Genomic DNA, 18,218 nt, shown 5'->3' on the forward strand with positions numbered 1-18,218 from the left:
AGAGAGAGAGAGAAAGTGCAGAAGTGCAGGTACAACCTTCTTTGGCAAAATCAGGAAGCAGATCACAAAGGCAGCCGTAATGACTTGTTGAGAAAATAGAGGGCTGTAAACTTAAAGGTGGCTTTTTTCCATTATGAAAATACCAATACGAAACAGAAACTGATTTTTAAAAATTTTAGGTAAACAATAGATTGAATCAGATGCATGTTGCAACTAGAGTTTATATCTTTGTCATTAGTAATTATAATAGCTATAATTTAGTGATATCTACTTTATGAAATACACTGGACTGGGTATTTTACATTAACTATCTTCTTTAAATCCACAAAACAATTTTTAAGGGTAGCTGTCATTATCTATTTTAAAAGGCTAAGTAACTTGCTTAAAGGCACAGAAAATAGCTATTAAGTGTCAGGGGTTGGATCCGAACACTAGTGTGAAATGCAGACCAGACATCGGGTAATAACAATACAAGGAAAGAGCAGAGTGCTGTAGGTGCACATAGCAGCAATTGTCAAGGCAGGCTTCTTGGATGTAAGTGACGCCTAAGTAGAATCTGAAGGTTGAGGAACTAGTTGATTACTAGGGAAAGAATGTCCCAGGAAAAAGAAACAACATCTTCTTAGAGTTGACATTCAAGGAAGTAAAAGTCCAATATGGCTATAATATAAACTGAAAAGAAAAAGAGAATATTGAGAAATGAAACTGGGGTAGAGACCACCCAACTTCCTCTGTTTATATTCTATTCCATCCATTGTACTCAAGGTTAGGTAGATTTCCTCAATCACGATCTTAATATGACTAAGAAAGACGGTTAACGTTTTGGGATTTCATATATTCCATACACCAGAAGAGAAAAGAAAAGAAACCTTTCTGGTTTGTGTATAAGAATGTAAGAGATAGCCATCTAGTGGGCTCCTGCATGTAACTTCTAGAAGTGAGATGCTGCTCTGAAGCTGTGTTCTCACAAGGCCAGTGCATTTGTGTGAAGCCAAGCCTCTTACGTTGCTAAATTTTTGTTTTCCTAACCCAGTGATCATTGTAAATGATCATTTCAAAGGAACCGAGTACTCTGTATTTGGTATTTTATCACAGCTTTTAGATTTTTACTGACAAACCTCAATAACTATGCATAGTTCTAAGCCTGTGTTCCTCCATCAACATTAGCCTAATGTCATGGATTCAAGTTTTAAAATTGTGTTCTTTTTCTGTTCCTGAAGTCATCTTGTTTTCATCTTCTATATAAAATGTTTCATTGCACAACAGCGTATTAAGCTATTTATATTTAGTGTGTGGGGCAGGACAATTACACAGTAATGGGTTAATTTCTCTTCTGTAAGGCAGAATGCCACTGTGGCCTACCAGAATTGGTTGCATTGTAATTTGCTTTGTTCATTTTACTGATATTGGCCCTAATACTTGGTAATTATTTTCTGATTGAAGTTCTCACCTAGGATAAGCTGCTTTCATGGGCAAGAATTGAAAACCTACTTTGAATCATTAAACCAAGATTATTTATAAACATGACAGGATCTCAGCATCATTTTGGAAAGACTTCATATCCCCTTGCACCAATATTTTAATAACATATTCTTTAGTGGAATGTATCCTGGCTAAACCAGTTATTATTTTTATTTCCTAATGGTCATAAAAAAGACTTTATAAATGTTTTCTGATCATGCTATAAATGTAATTAAAACTTAAGCAAAAGGACTCCACAATCATAAGTTTCATTAGCAGCACTTAGTATAGAGTGAGAAAAGGAAGAACTGTGGGTTTCCTTTGGGTTTGGGTTAGAATAGCAGATTTATGATTCCATAGAGAATATACATGTTTCCCATTCACACAGTTGATGTGAATGGATTTGAAGCCATAGATGTAACTGATGAGGATTAAAATGCTTCATGAGCCTTCCATAGTCATATTTTGTATCTGTTGTAATATTTTATAGTTTGTTTTCATGGAATTATATTATCATATCCAAGTTTACTTCTTAGTACAGGAAGACATGAAATACATTTCAGTGATGTATCATTCCAATGATACTAGTTTGTTAAAATCTCTTTTGCTTGAAACTGTTTTAAAAATATTCTTTTCTCACAAAATTATTTTTCTGAAATTTATTCGTTTCTTATTTAAAATAAACAACTGGAGCTACTTACATTAGCACAGTTAACAAAATAATAAAACTGGTTTTCCAGTTGCCAAGTGGATGTTAGATTTTTTTGTGTTTTATAGCACCTGCTCAAAAATATACATTTAATTTTTTTTTTTTTTTTCTGTACGCGGGCCTTTCACTGTTGTGGCAGTTAACAAAATAATAAAACTGGTTTTCCAGTTGCCAAGTGGATGTTAGATTTTTTTGTGTTTTATAGCACCTGCTCAAAAATATACATTTAATTTTTTTTTTTTTTTTTTCTGTACGCGGGCCTTTCACTGTTGTGGCCTCTCCCGTTGCGGAGCACCGGCTCCGGATGCGCAGGCTCAGCGGCCACGGCTCACGGGCCTAGCCGCTCCGCGGCATGTGGGATCTTCCCGGACCGGGGCACAAACCTGCATCCCCTGCATCGGCAGGCGGACTCTCAACCACTGCGCCACCAGGGAAGCCCTACATTTAATTTTTTGTGGATTACACTTTAATAGGCTTTTAGAAGACAACTTCAAAGGGTTTGCCTGTGAAGATAGCTGTTTTCTGTTGTAGTGTTGATAATATTTTAGAAAGCTGATGAACTCTGACTTCCAAATCAATCCAAACTAACCTTGTGAAAACCATTTATTAAAACATGCCCTGCAGTCACATGCACATTATTTTGTTTCTACTATTATGCTAATAGAGGTTATTTAGTGTTGTTGGCTCCTGAGATAACAGAAGGAAATGGGTGGTTTGTAAGATGAAATGTGAAGCATATTATTTTCTCATTGTTCTGGAAAATCATCTTTTTCTCCCCATGCTTGAACATCTGAGAGCAACCTTCCCTCTCACTTATTATGAGGAATCGGATGATATTATTTAAGGCACAAAATTTTGTAAATTTTGCAATCTTATCAACTCTCCACCCCTTATCTCTTCTCTTTTTTTCACAGGTGATTTCTATTCACTACTTTCCAAGCTGCTAGGAGAAAGGGAAGATGTTGTTCATGTGCATAAATATAATCCTACAGAAAAGGCAGAATCAGAGTCAGACCTGGTAGCTGAGATTGCAAACGTAGTCCAAAAGAAGGATCTTGGTCAGTCTGATGCCAGAGAGAGTGCAGAACATGAGAGGGACAATGCTCTTCTTGTCAGAGACAGAATTCACAAATTCCACAGACTAGCATCTACTTTGAGGCCAGCAGAGAGCAGAGTTTTGTCATTACAGCAGCCGCTACCCGGTGAAGGCACCTGGGAACCAGAACACACAGGAGGTGCGTTTAGGGCTTCTTTTAAAGAATAAAATGTGAAACGCTACAATCCACATAAGCAAAATCTGAAGGGAATAAAAATTAATAGGTGAGAAAGCTCATCAATGAAAAGGATTTATCATTAGAAAAAACATGACTCAGATTTGGGTTGTCAGATGTCACCTTTGTTTGAGGAGTTTTTCTTTTTGTTTTGGTCCAGTATTATCAATACGTAAATTCAATCTCTGTTCAGTTGATGAGCCAGAATTACTAAGACCCAAAATCTTTGGATCATATTGGGGAGGGTGGCATATGAAATTCAGGGTAACAGATTCTTACAAAATCAACATTCTCCATTTAGTTCAATGGGAATAAACTGAAAATTCAAACCTGATATGTAAAGTCCCGGTGTATGAAATAGTTATACACTACCTTCCTTTAAGGTAATTAAATTCCTCTCAGAGGAATCTTACACTTCCAACGTTCTCATCCAATTGACTCGTAAAATGTAACCATTTTTATGACTTTGATTTCTTGAGTTCCATTATCAATTACTATCTTAATTGGAAAGTTGAGTAGTTATATCTGAAGGAACCTCCAGCAAGTCAGTAACTATCAGATTTATCTTTACTTCTAACCAGGATTGGCTTCTGTAATTAGAGGACAATACCTTATTCCCTTCAGGTTTCTGTACCAGCAAGCTATGGATGCCTCATCTTTGTCTTTAATTGTGTTGTGGCTTCTGTGATATTGATTGTGTTTCATGTTACTTGCTAATGTGGAAAGCCAGATAATACAGCATGTGGAGATAATCCCCAAAAAAGTAACGGATATGCATGCATGGCAGCTGTCCATGCGTGGGCTGGAATGGCACAGGCTGCCAGCTTGATGTTTTCAAATAGAGCTTTGCAGGAAGCCATAAATTATTCAACACCCAACTGATTTTTATTTATAATTGAAAAAAATTAGGATGCAGTGCCTTTTGCTAACACAGGAGTTTCAATCATTGACCATTAGGACTGGCCTAATAGTCCCTATGAGATGTTAAATGGAGCCCAGATTTTTACCTCTTCATATTTAAACAGGGTCAGCCCTGCTCTAACTCCTTCTAAATTTACCTAATAAAACTGTGTTTCTCAAGAGGTGGTCCCTGGACCCTCTTGCATCAGAATCACCTAGGGTGATTATGAAAAATCTAGACTCCTGAATCCTACTGAAGACCAACTGAATTGACATCTCTGAGTATGATGTCTAGAAATCTGCAGTTTATCATGCCCCTATCCGTTTCATAGAAAGACTGGAGTGTCTGTCTGAACGTCTGTATTAAGGACAGTAAATTGTAACCCGAACAGCATATAAATATAAAAGGGAAAGGGGCCTCTTTGGTGAGAATACAATTCTATTCAAGCATGAAGTGTTAGAGTTGCATCCTGCTTTATTCCATGACTTGTCTTTTTTTTTATTGAAGTATTAATTTTTTATTGAAGTAACATTGGTTTATAACATTATATGTGTTTCATGTGTACAACAGTATATTTTTATTTCTGTATACCCTACAGTGTGCTCACCACCAAAAATTTAGTTTCTAGTTATCTATGACTTGCCTTTATTACTCTTTGATGTGAAATAATATCATGGTCATTTATAGGCAGCATAAATGTCAATGTAAAAATCACAGTTTGACTTAAGGAATTGGATTCCTAAAACCTACTTAGTTTTTCTAAGAAAGAAATGCTTAAAATACTCAAAATACACTTACTGGCCAAATCTCCTTATACCTTCCAAGGTAGTCAGAATGGCAGTGACCAGGAAAAAAATGTTTCTCCAGGATCTGGTTCAGAAAGTTTCCTTTCATTTTAAGTATGTGGGTGAATGTCACTGAAATAAATAAAGCAATGAGTTACAGAAACAGAGCACAAATTCTAGTTACAGGAAGAAGATGTCCATGTATTTCCTTTCTGAAATGACTTATTTTAGTGTTACTTCACTGCTCTGATTCAAAATTTTTTAAAAATTAAATGCAAAATAACAAAACTCATATTTAGGTAAGCTATTTCTAAAAGTCTTTTCAATTTTCTTTTACTGTTTACCATAACACTATCTAATATCTAACTTTAATTAAAGAAAAGCACTTAAGTGCTATATGTTAACAATAATTATTATAATTGCTACCATTAATGTCAAGTTGGACTAATATTTCAAAAATTTAAACACCAAAGTAGTTGGTGTTTTGTTATTTATTATTTTAATTACTTATTAAATATTAATTATTTTAGCTTAAGTAGCATCCATGAGAGAATTTTCTTGCAATGTGTAGGAAAGCTGCAAAAATTGGCACTCTGAGTTGATAAATTGAGAAAATGACTTGGCAGTGTTCTACCATAATGGGAGTTTGTGGCTCTTCAAATCGCTGATCACTTACATTGATCTGCCTTGATGTTTTCCTGTAATATATGACGTACAGTGTGAAAATATGCAACCTGGTAAATTGAGAGGCAAATGCACTCCTTTTTACACTTAACAGTTTGGTTTCTACCGTTAGTTTGACATCTATATTGAGACAGCATTAATAGAGTAGAAAGGAAATCATAGTCTTTATTCTAGTTGCCTTCTGGAAACTAGATTCATTGAAAAATAAATTTAAAACTGCAGACAGCTATTCTCTTGCTGTCAGATCTGATTGGACTACTATTTGCTAGCATATGGAAGCCTGATTCAACATTTGTTACACACCCTTGGACATCAGAAAATACATCTGCATTTGTGTGATGCTTCCCATCAGATAAGAGAATGCACAGAATCTTTAAATATTGTTATGATACATTTACATTTTACTTAATTTCTATGGACAACTTTTTCTTGACTCAGAGTCCATTACTTTTAACATATTTCGGTCATATGCTGACCCCTAGGTTCAAGTCTTATAGAATTCCCAGGGTAAGATAAAGCATTCAGTAGGCTGAATTTTCATCTCTGGAGGAGAGGAGAATAGTGAAAACAAACCCACACATAGCCCTTACTATGAGCCAGGCTAAGTGTTTTAGATGCATTAACTCATTTAATTCTCATAACAACCCTATTTATAAACCCATTTATAGAGGAAGAAACTGAGGCATAGAAAGGTCATGCCATGGATCCAAAGTGCCACAGCTCAATAAACCAACATTCAAAGCCAGGCAGGTTTGCTCCAAGTCTTGGTTTTTAATCACTTTATTACTCTGCCTCTCACAATAAAATAAAATAATAGATAGATAGATAAGATAGATATGCTGGTTTTTTCCAATCATCCCATCATCTTATCTACAACTGTAATAACTCTAGGTGTAGATTGCCTTTGGTCATACTTTCTCAATCAATATCCAAACAATTTGACTAAGGTGAGGATTCGTTTGCAGTTAAATTTTTAAAAGAAAACGAACTCTGCTAATACTTCTGAGCCCCTAGTTATGTCTTAATTCTCTTCCTCACTTCACTCCCACTAAATAAGACCTTATAACTATTCCTGTTTTCTTTCTCACTTGAGTATAAATATTTCTCCTATAATTTCAGTTAATTATAGTTATTGTTGGCACTTCTGATGAATAACAATCCCTGAGCAAAATAAGGCATCTTTTCTTCACTAAACGAGAATTTGCAAGTATAGAAAGAGCAACCACTTTATTTTGTTCTTGTTGTTGAAATGTTCCTCTGATTTCACTAGGGTCTTTTCCTTAAGATTAAATATGAAGAGCCTTGTTATGGTGAAGTTAAGTCATAGTCCTAGGTTTGAAATTATGTTTTTTCTCAACTTTGTCTGTTAGTCCTTATGTACACAGATAAATGAAAATGCCCTTTTAAATGCTTCTTAATAATTTCATATGAAAGCAGCATTGATTACTAACATTAATCTTTTCTGGAAAGGTGTAATTCATTAATCCTCTTAGTGATTTATTGATACAATTTTAATAGTAATGTTTAATTTTTTTTTGAAAGTAGTAACTTTGTTTCTAAATATATGCTGGAATATGCACAATTACCTTTATTTATAATGAATACAAAGATTCTTCTGAAATAATCCTATCATTTGACATGTGAATTTAGAGCAGCTGACACTTGGAGTTGGCTTGCCCAAGGTCACATGTAAGAAATTTGTATTTAATTTTCAAATTAAAACTGTAAGTCTACAACATTAGTCATACACTGAATTACTTCTTAGATAAAAACTAAGAGGAATCTGAACTCAAATTTTTAACTTTTCCATGATTGAAAATGTTAAGTTTAAGTTAGAACCCAAATATATTTTGTCATACAATTTTTAATAAGGATTTGAAATATTTGTAATTGAGGATTAGGAAATAATCACCCTTGCTATTGATGACTGAAGTCTTGCCCAAGCCTGTATTTCCTTTTTTATGAATAGAGAAAATGACCTGGGATGAGCCAGTCCTGTTCTAGCATTCTGTGATTCTCTTATAAAGATGGGCAGGGATTGGGAAAACATCAGTATTTATTCCATATCCATACAGCACTAGTCCTCAATGACTGCTTTGTTCTTGATCATTTAATCTTAAAGAGAACAGCCTTTAACTGCCTAATAATGAAAAAGACGACACTGGAAGCAAAAACATCAATTAACTGAGGTAGTGTTCACAGAAGAGGACGTGAACTCAGTTTTCCTTTAACTATTTTAGAATTTGTAATTAACACAGAGACCTAGGTTTTGAGGTCCTGAAAGTTTTGAGGTCTTGGCTGGGTAATCTTAATAAATGTAAAATGATATTTTTAAATGAAATTCAAAATAATTTAATATAATTTCTCTGAACGTTCTTGCTGTGCACAAAATAGTTCTTTGCACTGACAAAAAGAGCAAAGTTTCTTACAGTGTTAACCCTCTTACATATTTCCTCACATATCACCTTTGCTGTTTTGAAAATTTACCAAAAGTATATAAATATGTTCTAGATATTTACACTGCTTTTTCTTCTTGAAAATTCCCAACCAAAAGGGATTCTTATAAGTGACAAAATAGGTAAACAACCCATTAGGCAGTGCTTTTTGAGTGCTTACCAATCTAAGATCAGTGATAATTAGGGTTATTCACAGCCAGATTAAGGTTCTTTATACAGTATTTCCAATATTTGATGAAATCCCCATTTGAAGCCAGAATAGTGTATTTACTGATATTTGGGACATTGCATATTTCTATCAGAATTAATATCTCTGCATTGCATATTTCTATCAGAATTAATATTTCTGAATCTTCATGAGCACCTCGCTTCCAGTACCTGTTGGTGGACCACTGAATAGAAAAGTTCCAGGAAACCTGACATTTGTTTATTGTCTTTAATGAAAATAATTAGCCAATTAGCTTTTTTTTTAGTCTCTTCACGGTAGCTTCAGCACAATACTAGGGGTAAAAAGAGGTAGTACAAGTGAACTAAAAGATTATAAGGGTGTTTAAATGCTAGTTGACAACATAAGCAAGTAGAGACTGGAGCACAGAGTTCAATTTAGTGCATTTTTTTGGCCATTACAATGGGCCAGGCCCCGTGCAAGACTTAGTGACAAAACAGTGAATAAGACATGATCCTTGCCCTCACAAAATTCCATCTAGTTGTAGTGGTGCTGGGCCCTGAGAAGCTGATGAAAGCGACTAAATATCTGTATTGTTATGAGGTTCAAGTCTCCCTTGGAGCCCATCCAGAATCTTCAGGAGCTGCTGAATGAGTACAGAATGACCACCGAAAAGACAAGCTGTAACTGAGATGAGAATGAATGAAGTACAACCTGAGATTCAAGCAACTTAAAAATAATTTGAAACATTTTCTTTGGGGAATCCATCCATACGTCTCTAATTATAATACTTATACCCTGCTTCCTGAGTTCACTTTCAGAAACACAGTTTTTTTCATGTCACCCCATGATTGAAAACCTTCAGTGGTTCCCAGTCGCCTATAGTCACAATTTGCATCCTTTTCTCCTATTATGATAGATAATAAGCGTGATAGATGATGAATGCTATTCATCCTAGCAGCCCCATTTACATCCACTGCTGTGCAAATTTAGGCACGCCAGTTATTACTCTGCCCCCCTTCTCCCCAACTCAGGAAGACATAGCAAAACACACATGAGTGAGAATGACATTCTTGCGTGCTCTAATATATTTCAGAAGTAAATTATTCCCAAGCTTTGTGCTTTACTGCTATTAATAAAGTACTTGCAGCATACCTCAAAATTAATCACAGTGTAGATCAAGACACCACAGCTCAAAACTACATTCATTAATTCATTGTTAAATCCATACCTTCGTGTGCTCTACAAATGTATATTTTCCAGTCTAAACTAGATCTTGGGGTCTGTTAATCCTGCCTGTCACTCTCATACCCACTCCTGACATACACAGATATCCTTAAAGACATACAAATTACGTAAAGATCTTGAAACACATTCTGCAATTATAATCATCCTCACTTTCCATCTTTCTGACTGAAATATTCTCTGCCTACTTCTATATTCAATAAACTTTAAGTGAGAACACCTACCCTCTCCCAGCCAAGCCTCAGGAAGGATTATGGGCCCTTTCCTGTGTTCCTGCACTGTACTGTGTCATAAATATTTGCTTTCTGGTTTTTGGTTATTTTGGGTTTTTTTTTTTTTTCCATTTTATCCTATGAGTCCCTCTAGAACCAAAACCATGCTTTATTTCTTTGTGTCCCCAGAATCTAACATAACACCTTACATAGACAATACACTTAGGGAATATTTGTTGAATATGCTTCAGCAAAGGTTGTAGACACAACTGTTCCAGGCATCCTTTTGATTGTGCTGTGTTATTAATTTTTGTTTTAAAAAATTAAATGAGCAAAGGTAAGAATATTTTGAGTGAAAAGTTACTGTTTCCTTTTGTATAGTTGAGAGAATTATCTTAAAGTGTTTACTCTCACACCAGCATCCTCTCAGGCTTTCAGAAGCTGACTGTACAAGCCCTGTGTTTCCCTTTCTTCCTCCAGTCTTTAATGTTTATCTTTGAGGATTTCACTGCATGTCGCCACATCCTCCAGAGTATGGGAAGGAGAAAGGAGACTCAAACTGCTGCTTTTTTACTTCTCAGCATCTCTGTTGAAGCGTTTCAGAGGGAAAGAAATATTGACACTGATAGAAAGGATTTCACAGCATCTTCATAACTTTATATCCTCAGTTAATAGAGCTACTCTGTACATGGTACCTCTTTATTCATGAGCATTTTTATAAAAGGGGTTAACAATTGAACCTAGGTATTCTCTAAGTATAAGTGTATTCTGATCAGAAGTGAGAGTGATTGTAAATCACTCAGTCATAGAGTTCCTGTTATGTTTTCCTTTCTTGTGTTAGGAAACAGTGAAATATAAGCAGTGAAAGAATATCTCTCCATTCCCATTGTTATAGGAACACTAAAGTTAGGTGAAATGAGATTGGTATTTTACATAGTTCCTTGTACAAGGTATTATCAATGATGGTTTATTATAAGGTCTAATGTATTCTGAACATCCACAATTTACACAGAAGTTAGATGAGAAAGACAGACACACACAAACACACAGAAACGGGCTTATTGCCTAAGAATACTATTTATTTACAACATTTAAAAGCTTTGTATTAAAATCATGCCATCCATATTGCCATATTTTTCAAAGATACTAATTTAAAGTAAGAATCTTGTTAAGAAGACTGTCTCAAATTTGCCCCTTAATGGCTTAAGGATAAACTGGTTTTACGAAGCATCTTATCAACAGGAAAAGAGCATATCCCCAAACAAGTTCACAGTCACTTACTTTATTCATAGCTCAGCAGGCTCCTTGGCATGTGCATGTGGTATATTTTATGTAGAGCATGGCTTGATTTTTTTTCTTTGCATCTAGTGACATTACTGCATGAACTTCTTATAATCATTGTGAATCTTCATGAGGTTATACTAGCTTTCTTTTTTACACTAAATGTATGGATTTATCTTTTAGATTTCCATGTAGAAGAGGCACTGGATTGGCCTGGAGTATACTTGTTACCAGGCCAGGTTTCTGGGATAGCTCTGGACCCTACGAATAATCTGGTGATTTTCCACAGAGGTAACCATGTCTGGGATGGAAAGTAAGTAATAATTTTTCCTTGAAGGAGTAAATGAAGATAAAAATAGCATGCATTGCTTTTCATTAAACTGAGAATAATGGTGAGAGAACTATCAAGGTTTTCTTTGAACTTGATTTTTGTGAGCAAAACATATTTGTTCTTTTAGTATATGACTGTGACACATAGAAAAGAGAAAGTCTTGTGCATTTGAAAACAATTAAGGTAGTTTCACAAACTAGTTTATGGAAAGAAGGCGATAACAGTCTGTGATTCTGCCTACTTAGCATTTTGCTCTCTCCCCCTTGAAGCTACCTTCACATTCCTAAGGAAAGTAACTTTAAAGGCAGTTAAGACAGTACATGGCTGAGGCATTTCAAGACTTCAGAAAAAGTGCATCATGATCAATGATCAACGAAGAAAGTTACTAGTTGACTACAATAAAGCACTTCATTATTTTCATGTACTGGGTACAGAACCATAGTAAGGCCATGGGACTCTCCCTTTCCATCAGACTGCTCCCTGGCATGATAACAGTGCCTTCTGGAGACTGTAGTTAGAGCAGCTTGGCCACCATATTATAGAAATAGTCAGTACCTTGGCCTTCACATTTCCATACAGATTAATTTTATTACTCAAATTTGCATTTTTCATGAGCACCGAAAACTTAAAGAGTAACAAGACTTGAGAATAACACTAAGACTAATATCCCGCTTTTCCCTCTGGGTTTCTCTTTCCAACCTTTTATTCTATCTTCCACTATCATCTTATAGGGAGTTTTGGTAAAGAAGTCTAACATTCATTGAGTGTTTACTGTGCTCCTGTGACTGTTCTGTTTACATAAATTACCTCACAACATTTAGGCACTGTTATTATCATCATCATTCACGTTTTACAGGTGAAGAAACCAAGAGGAAGTAAGTGCTCTGCCCCAGACCTCACAGTTAGCCTGGCAGAGTCAGGCTTCAGTTCCTTTCCATCTGACTCCAGAGTCAGCCTACTTACCCAGTTTGTTAAACTTACTGCCTTTTAGAGGATTACGAGCACATTTACATGATTGTATTTTTAAAAGCTTATTCCAAAATTTAGCAGGTTATCTTAATTCTCCTGAGTAATGAGTATCCATTTATTCATGTGTTTTACCACAAATCTACATATGAAGGTAAATTTTTTAATATCTTATGAATTAAGTGTAATGAATCTCTCCTTTCAAGTGTACAACTGTAGGGTTTCATTTGGAAAATTGAGGATCCACATACACAGTTCAATTGTTTTCTTCCTCCATTTTCAGAGATACTGATTAAATTTAGGCTAAGCCTGCTCTGTCACATACGCATGTATGTAGTTTTCTTTGTGTAGTTGAAGATGGAATTCAATTAGCATTTCAAAATAGATTGATAGCTTTGTTACTGTTTAATTGTCCTTTCCAGTTGTCACACTCAAAAATGGAATCTGAGGAAGAGATCAATTCAGAGTTCAAAGCCATCGAACTCAGCATCCCTATTTATACATCTCTGTTACATCATCTTAGTCATTATTGAACATCTAATGATATTTTCACAAGCGCTTTCAAAAGCAAACTATTACTATTCATTGTAGCATATTCTTCATTTTAATGAATATTGCTACATTTTCCGCATGGATTTCTAGCCACATTTTACCAGACGAGAAAATTACAGCATCATTTTCTCCCATTGATACTGTTTCAGCTGGCTAAAGCTAAATCGGACAAAGTCCAATTTTCCATTTTAATGTGATATTCATTCCAAGTAAACAGCAGAGGCTGGAATCGTTTAATAGAAAAAAATAAAAAGGGATCTGTAAAGGCCAGCTTGGGGTAGATGACACAAGACTGTGAAACAAGAGCCACATAAGAACATTTTCTGGGACATATATGGCCGTCCTAGCTGAAGACCTGCTTTTTCCTGGCCTCTTGCTTTCATCTAGATAACCAGTATCATGTGTAAATAGATTCCAGTTCCATTACCAAAGCCCCAGTGTGTTTACCCTGATAAATGGCACTGACAAAGGGCCAAAAATGCAAGACTTTTTCAGGGCAGTCATGCTGATTTAACTCATTAAATCTGTTTCTTCTTTCTTCTTCTTCTTTTTTATCTTTCAGGTGTAAGAATATTTGTTATCTCTCTTTCCTTCTGCCTCTCTTGTATTTCCTGTTGGCCTCTAGCAGCCTTTGCAATCCATGGCTGTGAGGAAGTTCTCTTCTGGCACTCGGATCTCTGCTTTTAACACTGTCTGCTTTAATATTCATAAAGGGAATAAGAAGTGGATTACTCTGTTAGTTATTTTGTAGGAAAATAGATTCGGATGTGTGGGCCCTGCTCGTTGAATGGTCATACATGACCATCCTTCCTACATGTATAAGTTGCATTATATAGAATAGACAACGTACATAAGTTTTCTTTTTCCTCATTGACTATCCAAGGATTATACAAAGAAAAAGACAGCACTTTCCAGAAGAATTTATTATGTGCTAGTGAGAGACAATGGAAATTAAAAATGGGGTGGAAATTGCATTCTTGTTGCTACCACTGTTTGGATAGAAAGATGAGAAATCCTGTATTAATTTTCCTCAAAATCTTTCCCATCCTGATACTTCTCATGTTCACAAAATTATAAGTTCCATAAGGCTAGAGCTTGTTCTAAATCAAATCTTAGTAGTCTATATCCCCTAATTTTTTGTAGTTGATCATTCTTTAAGTATCAGCCAGTACTTGGAGTTAATAATAATCCCTAATTAATACTCAGTACTCAAAGCTCTTTTGATATCATCACAAAAACTGTCTTTATAAGTAGTATTACTCTTCATTACCTGATAGCCTTGATCAACTCTTACTTTTCTACTTAATCATGCTAAATAAGCATAGCAACAAAATAATAATAATAATGATGATGATGATAAAACACTTACCCTCCTGAAAGATGACTGTCAACTCCCTTTCTCAATTTGATTTCCATTTTCTTCCCTGTCAGTATGGCTTCTTCTAGTTAAAATAGGAAATGCCTATTACCAGCAGGGTGTAATGAAACTTTAAAGAGCCTCTTGTCTGCCCTGGTGCTCGGGCAGCATGGCAGCTAGAGCTCTTTAAATGCCTCCCAGCAGGAGCTGGGTAGCTCCTGCCTCAGTAACAGCTGTTCCTCAGTCTCTGTCAAAATCACCACCATTGTCAGAGGCTTGCTTCTTGGCCTTTCTTTTATTTATCTCAGCTATGGCTGAGGTTCTACTGTGCCGGCCTCACATCACATACGCTCTTAAGTAAATCATGGGTTTTATCCCTAATTTTTAGGTGCTAAAAGGTGTTTCCATTATACCACTTGTCATTTCTTCACATGCAGTCGGAAGGGATTTTGGAAGTTTTATCACTTGGAATTCTTTCTGTAACCAATAAGGGAGAAAACCCAACACAAACTAGCTTAGGAAAAGAAATTTATTAGTTTGTATAAATAAAAACTTTAAGGGTATGGTAGCTCAAACGACACCACCAGCACCTATTTAACACAATTTTCTCTGGGTTGGCTCCATTCTTAGACCCTGATTGATCTTTCTGCCCACTTGCAGCTTCAGAATTATAGAAGAGGTAGTCTATTTCCCTGATGTAGGTCAACAGGAGATCCTTAAATGGAGACTTTCAGTGTTCTAAAACACTGTCAGTGTTCTACCTGACTTTAGGTCGTATTTCTTGCATCCTAAACCAGTCACTGTGGGCAAAGGAATGAAATCCACTCTTTTTTTTTTGCGGTATGCGGGCCTCTCACTGTTATGGCCTCTCCCACTGCGGAGCACAGGCTCTGGACGCGCAGGCTCAGAGGCCATGGCTCACGGGCCCAGCCATTCCGCGGCATGTGGGATCTTCCCAGACCAGGGCACGAACCCGTGTTCCCTGCATCGGCAGGTGGACTCTCAACCACTGTGCCACCAGGGAAGCCCTGAAATCTACTGTTTGGCTTAGCCTAACTTTTTGTTCTATCCTTGGAATTGAGAGTAGAGTTGACCTTATCAAAAGCAAGTGGACTGAGAGTGAGGCTCAGAATGTTGGGTCAACTAAAGAAAAACTGAGGTTTCATTAGCACAAAATGGGGCAGTAGACCCTGGGCACCCAGAATAGCAAATGTCCACCAGAGAGCTCATCTCCAGCTTCCTGCTGGGACATCTGTAAACAAAATCTTCCATAGTCATCTGGAGCTTGAACTCTCAGTGCCAACAAATGCCCTAGATATGAGACATACTTTCCAGTTATGGGACTCATCTAGATGTCATAAAGTTCTTCATTATGTTAAACTCACATCTGTGTCCTGTAACTTCACCTTCATGACAGCCAAATGCAAAGTGAATTTACTCCCATTTATTCATGTCAATTATTTGCATATTTAAAGAAAGTCCTATCTTCTCCAGACTAAATATCCCCCAGGCCCTCAGCCAGTCTTCATACTGACATGATACTTTCATACTGCTCTGGTTTCTTAGTCCTTTAAAGTGTTTGGTTGAGAAGTGGCCACAATACCTCATGTGTTAGCTGATCAGCAATGCAATTACTTTCCTTGATGTGTATTCTAGATATCTATTAGTGTAAAAGGGTTCTATTCACTTTTCTTCAGCAGTCATATCTTGTGTTGCCTTGTTACTCTGTGTTGAATTTGTAATCTACTAGAATCTCCAAATGTATTTCATGAAATTGTGCTGAAGTTTTTACTGGAAATTTATACTTATGCAGTGCTTTAAAAACACTGAATTCAGGATTTTATTCCAATTACATTTCACTCATTAGGTTTAGCATTGCTTCAATTTACAGATATTATTTTATTCTTAATTAACCAGAGAATGAGGTGTCCCTTCCAGCCTGGTATTAGGTCTGTTTGATGAGCTTGCCTTTCACATCTTTATACATGTTGTTTATAAAACTGAATAGTTGAATGATTGGTTTAGCAAGTTTTGTCCTTAGAGGTGTGGTCTTCTGGGAATCTTCTCCCATTTGCCCTCCAAAAATTTGTTCACAAACCACCTCTTCATCAATGTTTTATGGAACCTTGTGAGGTTCTATTGTTTCAGAAATCTATCTGCTTTCTAACTTTCATAGAAATCAGTTCAAGATTTGCCTCCCTAGTTTTCTGGAGTCTCTGTTAAGATATATCTGCTTGAGGTCCTGCTTCTGTATCCGCAAATTCTTTCATACCTTAAGAATTAATTGGGCCTGGAAAATTGAACTCAAAATGACTGAGTGGTACCTTAGTATCTTCACATCTGAGAGAAAATTGTAAGGAGTTCTACAAAAAGAATGTTTCCATAGTCTACCCTTTTCTCTCATATTGCCATTTCCAGTTTTACTCAAGCCATTTTCTTCCAGTTTTATGCCACTTTCTCTGATTCTTCTTGGCTATGTGACTATTCTTCCTATCTCTTCTACATCTACAAATTAAATTTGATAACTGGAGGGGAGATTCTCCAGTCCAGTGAGGTCAATCCTAGTAAGAGAAAACCACATGTTTTTGAAGACAGGAGACCTGGGTTTGAATCTTGGTTACCACCTCCTACCTTTGAGACCTGTATCAAGACATGTGAACTCCCTGACTCTGTTCCCTAGTCCAAAAAAATGAAGACTTTAAAAAGTGCCTCACTCTGTTGAGTAACAAAAAGCACTTTGTTAGGTGACTCATTCCCAGTGGCCTTATTGATGGAACAGAGCCCAGTGCTGTGATACCTAGTTCTTTGTTCTTTTCATCCCTATTTGAGATGTCTCTAGTGGTAGGTCCATCAGGGCACTAAATAGTCACACTGGTTTCTTTTCCTACCTTTTTTCTTCCTCATAGGAATTTTTCAATGTGTATATATTCAGAAGTAAGTGTTTTTAACATAGTATTAAATTATATTCCATTTAAAGTCTTTGGTCTTAATATGGTATGTCTTTGCTTTCCTAATGTTGAGGGTACATTTCCACTTATTTTCTCACTTGAAAACCTATGGTCCTTTCTCCAGCCTCTTAATTTATATAATTACAACATTATATTTTACTTCTCTCTTCAGTTGCTATTATTTATTTTGCATTTCCTTAATTTTGATTGATGGCACAGAAGTTTATTTTCTCCCTATTCTAGTTCCTTTGTGTGAGAATATTGCAAAGCATTTCTTTTCATCCTTATCTAAACTGTTTGATTAGCTGCTAATGTGCAAAATCATTAATGGGGGATTCAAATTGCTAAAATAAAGAACTGATGGATTCCAGCCCACAGCCCGCAGTTCAGTCTTTTCCGCTGAGTGCTTTTTCAGAGAAGCAAACAGAAATCAGCAGTGCTCCAGGCACTACGTGAAATGTGCAGGGTATTATTATATCCTGTAAAAAGTTAAATGTGGTTGAAATAAAGACCTCTCTGCAGCATATAATGCAGGGTAGCTGCTTTAGAACACTAAATAAGCAGTTTGCTATAGCAACAGTGTATCCAGCTCTATAATCTGACATCTGTTTGTGAACTATTAGAGCGTTACTTTTCTTTGAATTAGAAAAGAGTTTATAAATTACTTTATTTGGCAGATATAATGTGAGTGTGTGTGTGTGTGTGTGTGTGTGTGTGTGTGTGATTTTCCCATTTCAGAAAAACATCAGTTCCTTTTATTACTTGCCCTGTGTAACTGCCAGGGGCCAGCTGTTAGTTGCATGAGGCTCCAGTGATCCCAAGTGAAAGGATTAGGGCTCATCAACCAATCCACTGAGGGACTGAATGTCCCTTGATGCTGCCAGTTTAAACAT

The 18,218-nt window shown here is 36.2% G+C and overlaps 1 protein-coding gene across 17 annotated transcripts in view; it reads left to right on the forward strand.

The window, feature by feature from the left end:
• PAM (peptidylglycine alpha-amidating monooxygenase) overlaps positions 1-18,218 on the forward strand; it is a 280,812-nt gene that overhangs the window by 235,519 nt on the left and 27,075 nt on the right. For 13 of the 17 annotated variants that reach the window (XM_060143341.1, XM_060143340.1, XM_060143343.1 and 10 more), the window contains 2 exons: positions 3,085-3,405; positions 11,355-11,484. In XM_060143341.1, the coding sequence (XP_059999324.1) occupies positions 3,085-3,405; positions 11,355-11,484 (451 nt within the window). The remainder of the gene's footprint in view (positions 1-3,084; positions 3,406-11,354; positions 11,485-18,218) is intronic. The other 4 variants (XM_060143347.1, XM_060143348.1, XM_060143345.1 and 1 more) reach the window with 1 other exon arrangement.

Source organism: Lagenorhynchus albirostris, chromosome 3 (assembly GCF_949774975.1).
Source record: "Lagenorhynchus albirostris chromosome 3, mLagAlb1.1, whole genome shotgun sequence".
NCBI classification, from domain to species: domain Eukaryota; kingdom Metazoa; phylum Chordata; class Mammalia; order Artiodactyla; family Delphinidae; genus Lagenorhynchus; species Lagenorhynchus albirostris.